The sequence below is a fragment of the Chionomys nivalis genome, chromosome 4 (genome assembly GCF_950005125.1).
Source record: "Chionomys nivalis chromosome 4, mChiNiv1.1, whole genome shotgun sequence".
NCBI lineage: Eukaryota > Metazoa > Chordata > Mammalia > Rodentia > Cricetidae > Chionomys > Chionomys nivalis.
This window is the reverse complement of record NC_080089.1, coordinates 119,114,909-119,118,498: the sequence shown is the minus strand read 5'-3', so window position 1 is coordinate 119,118,498 and position 3,590 is coordinate 119,114,909. Positions and strand designations below refer to the sequence as shown.

Here is a 3,590-nt window from a genome sequence, read left to right as displayed (position 1 = left end):
TTTGTAAGAATTCCTAAATTTGCAAGGTCCATGAATGTAATGGCTGTAGGAAACGCAAGTGCATTTATGCCGCGGACTGACTCTCTTGGAGATCGAAGACCGAGGGAGAACAGGGGTGAAGGCTTAGGAGAACCCAGGATTCGGCGAATGACAGACAGACACAACTCTAATGAGATTTGAATCTGCTGCAACTTTACTAAAATTCAAGCATCACTTTTAAAAGATTACAGAAGGAAGTTGGCAGACATAAAAGTTTCCATAGAAAAATGATTACACTCTTTGCTGCCAGACCTCCGCCATCATGGGTCGCATGCACGCTCCCGGGAAGGGCCTGTCCCAGTCGGCGCTGCCCTACCGCCGCAGCGTCCCCACGTGGCTGAAGCTGACGTCTGACGACGTGAAGGAACAGATTTACAAACTGGCCAAGAAAGGCCTCACTCCCTCCCAGATAGGTGTGATCCTGAGGGACTCTCACGGTGTGGCCCAGGTCCGTTTTGTGACTGGTAATAAAATCTTGAGAATCCTTAAATCCAAAGGCCTTGCCCCTGATCTCCCTGAGGATCTCTACCATTTGATTAAGAAGGCAGTCGCTGTCCGAAAGCATCTTGAGAGGAACAGAAAGGATAAGGATGCTAAATTCCGCCTGATTCTGATAGAGAGCAGAATTCACCGGCTGGCTCGTTACTATAAGACCAAGAGGGTCCTCCCACCCAACTGGAAATATGAGTCATCCACAGCCTCTGCTTTAGTGGCATAAATTCCCTTGTATACACGAGCAATAAAATCACTTTGAATATAAAAAAAAAATGATTACAAACAATTAATTATTCTCAGCAAGTCTTGTGGTCAGGGCCAGGTGGGCAGAGCTTTTCTTTGAAATTCGTCTCACGCCGCTAACTACCTGTGCTTTCTCATGGCCCTAAATCACATCTGCCCTCAAGGTAACCAAGGTGCCCCAAACACCATTCTTCAACTGTGCTTCCTCATGGCCCTAAATCATATCTGCCCTCAAGGTAACCAAGGTAACCCAAAAACCATTCTTCAGGATTCCACCCCCAGGGTTTGTTCCAATATTGAATGACTGACTTCATGTTATCAAGAATAGCCTGCCTTTCTTTCCTATCTAATATGTACCAGGGGTTTCTCATTCTGGCTAGCCTCTCCATAAATGGTAACTCATGCCATTCCATACATTTTCCTTCATAATTTACCCATATTCTACCAAATCTCCTATCATGGGCTCTTTCTGTTCTAGGGTATCTATAAATTCCCCCAGAGAGCGAGCTGGAGTTTTAATCATAACATTAATGGCCTGAATCAAGGGAGGGAACTGACGCATCAGTTCCTCCGTATTCAAGGAGCCGTTGGAGATGCTTCCTGGTTCCTTGAACAGATTAAGTTTTTGTCAAGAGAAAAATAGAACAGAAGCAGAGTCAATGCAAGAAACCGTCGCCAGGAACAAAGTGAACGAGATCGTTGAGGCTGATCAGGCCCCTCAACTCGAGCAGACTGCCAGGGAACTGCCGGGGGCCAAGCTCTGGGAAGCACGAGCCCCTCATTTTGAGACGGCCACCACCTGAGAGGCATTTTGTCACACAGGTGGGACAGCCGTGGATGTGGCACATTTACGGGTGAGGTCACATTTTGTGACCTCCACAAATCAATGACCTCCTATGAGATGTACCTTACACAATGACCTAAAAAATGATATATCAGCAGGTATGGTAAAGATATTGTATTACTTTTCTGAATTTTGAGACATTTGTGATCTTCTTAAGATTTTTTTCAAGTTTGTATTTTGTCGTAATTTCTTTCCTTATTCTAAGTAAGTACTTTTTATACCTGATTTTAAAATTTGTAACCTTATATTCTTAAGCTGGTCAGGTTTTTCTGTTTGTTGTTGTTCTTGTTTTCTGGTTTGTCTTACCAGTTTTAACTTCTAGAAACTTGTGTCCACCCTGCCTGTGTTTCAAGTATTTCTTTTTTCTTCTCTTGGTTTTTCAAGGCAGGGTTTCTTTGTGTGTAGCCTTGGCTGTCCAAGAACTAGCCTCATAGACTAGGCTGGCCTCATACTGAGAAATTCACCTGGCTCTGCCTTCTGAGTGCTGGGACTAAAGGTGTGTGTCACCACTGCTCGGTTCTCTCTAAATCTTAAATAAGTCATTCCGTGTGTGTGTGTGTGTGTGTGTGTGTGTGTGCGCGCGCGCGCAGGAGCAAGTAGACCATGGGGCATATGTGGAGGTCAGAGGATGACTTTCGGGAGTTGGTTCTCTCCCCACCATGGGTCCTAGAGAGTCAACTCAGATTGTCTGAGCTGGCAACAAGCACCTTTACTCACTGAGTCATCTTGCCAGCCCTTATGTATTTCTTATTGTAATGGAATGTATCCCCCAGTATTTTTCTGTCCTTTCACTTCTGGTAGTTTTGCTGGGCCTATAATTTTAAGAAGTTAGCCTTCTTCGGGTTTCTTTCTTTCTTTTTTTTTTTTTTTAAAGTACCGTCTTCCAGCTTCCAGGGTTGCTCTTGACAAGTAAATCCAAGCCATCTTCATGACTGTCCTTTTCAACCAGGCCCACTTCTTGCCTCCGGAAGTTATAGGGTCAGTTTGTCAGAGGTTTCTGGAGTCTCACCACAATGTGTCGTGATGACAGCCCATAGGCTGTCAAGTCTGGAGACTATGTCACTCTTCCCTGGGCGGGACTGAATGATGTCGGTAACCTCTTGTTTTATCTCCTCTTTGCCGGGGAACCTACTGGGTTCATGAGTTGCAGCTCAATATTCTTCCCTCGGGGTCCTGTGTGTGCTAAGCAGGCCTCTACCACCGAGCTACGCCTTCAGTCTCTCTGCTTGTTTTTAAAAACATCTACTACTGTTGAGTATTTTCTCCAAATTTTTTTGTTCTTGTTTTTCAAGATCGGGTTTTTCTGTGTAGCTCTGGCTGTCCTGGAACTTACACTGTAGACCAGGGTGGCCTCTAACTCAGAGATCCACTTGTGTCTGCCCCTCGGGTACCTACATCTCTCTGAGTTAGCAACTACTTTTGTCTGGCTTTGCTTTCGTCTTCTCCTGTACAGTCTTTCCCCTACCATGTTACTTTTTCTAGTTTAGTTAAGTGAGTTTTCAAAGTTTCCCTTAAAAGTGAGGGCTGCACTGTGGGCTCTTACTTGTAACTAGGCCAACAAGCTAGGAGTCTCAATGGTGGAGCTGGCCAGTCCATTGAGGGATCAACAGGTATCTTTGGCCTGCTCAGATTCCTGGAAGATCTTTTCACATCTAGCAGGGAGGATGAGCAGTTGGCAGGCCATGGACTCCCGGCATTCTGGATACATACATTTTCTGGATCTATCTTTAGAATACTTCCCAGGCCCTCAGCTACGCCAGCAGCTCCGAGCACAGATCTCTAGGATTCTGCGTCTCCAGAAGTAGTTTCTCAGCCAGGAAGGCAGGAAGCGGCTCCTGGAGCTAACTATAGGACAGCTCTGCAGCCCTCTCCCAGCCTTCCCTGTGTTAGCAGCTCCAACTAGAAACACCCCCTCACCCCCAGTTTTGGAATTGGAGCTGCCATTTCCTGGGTGCTGTGGATTCTTTCC

General features: G+C 45.8%; 1 protein-coding gene across 1 annotated transcript; it reads left to right on the top strand.

The window, feature by feature from the left end:
- Positions 1-281: 281 nt before the first annotated feature.
- LOC130873340 (40S ribosomal protein S13) lies at positions 282-794 on the top strand. The gene has a single exon (XM_057768131.1). The coding sequence runs from the start codon at positions 302-304 to the stop codon at positions 755-757; it is 456 nt and encodes a 151-aa protein (XP_057624114.1). The 5' UTR covers positions 282-301; the 3' UTR covers positions 758-794.
- Positions 795-3,590: the final 2,796 nt, after the last annotated feature.

Excerpts from the sequence above, each read along its gene's own strand:
- LOC130873340 (XM_057768131.1), top strand. The coding sequence starts at position 302 with ATGGGTCGCATGCACGCTCCCGGGAAGGGCCTGTCCCAGTCGGCGCTG.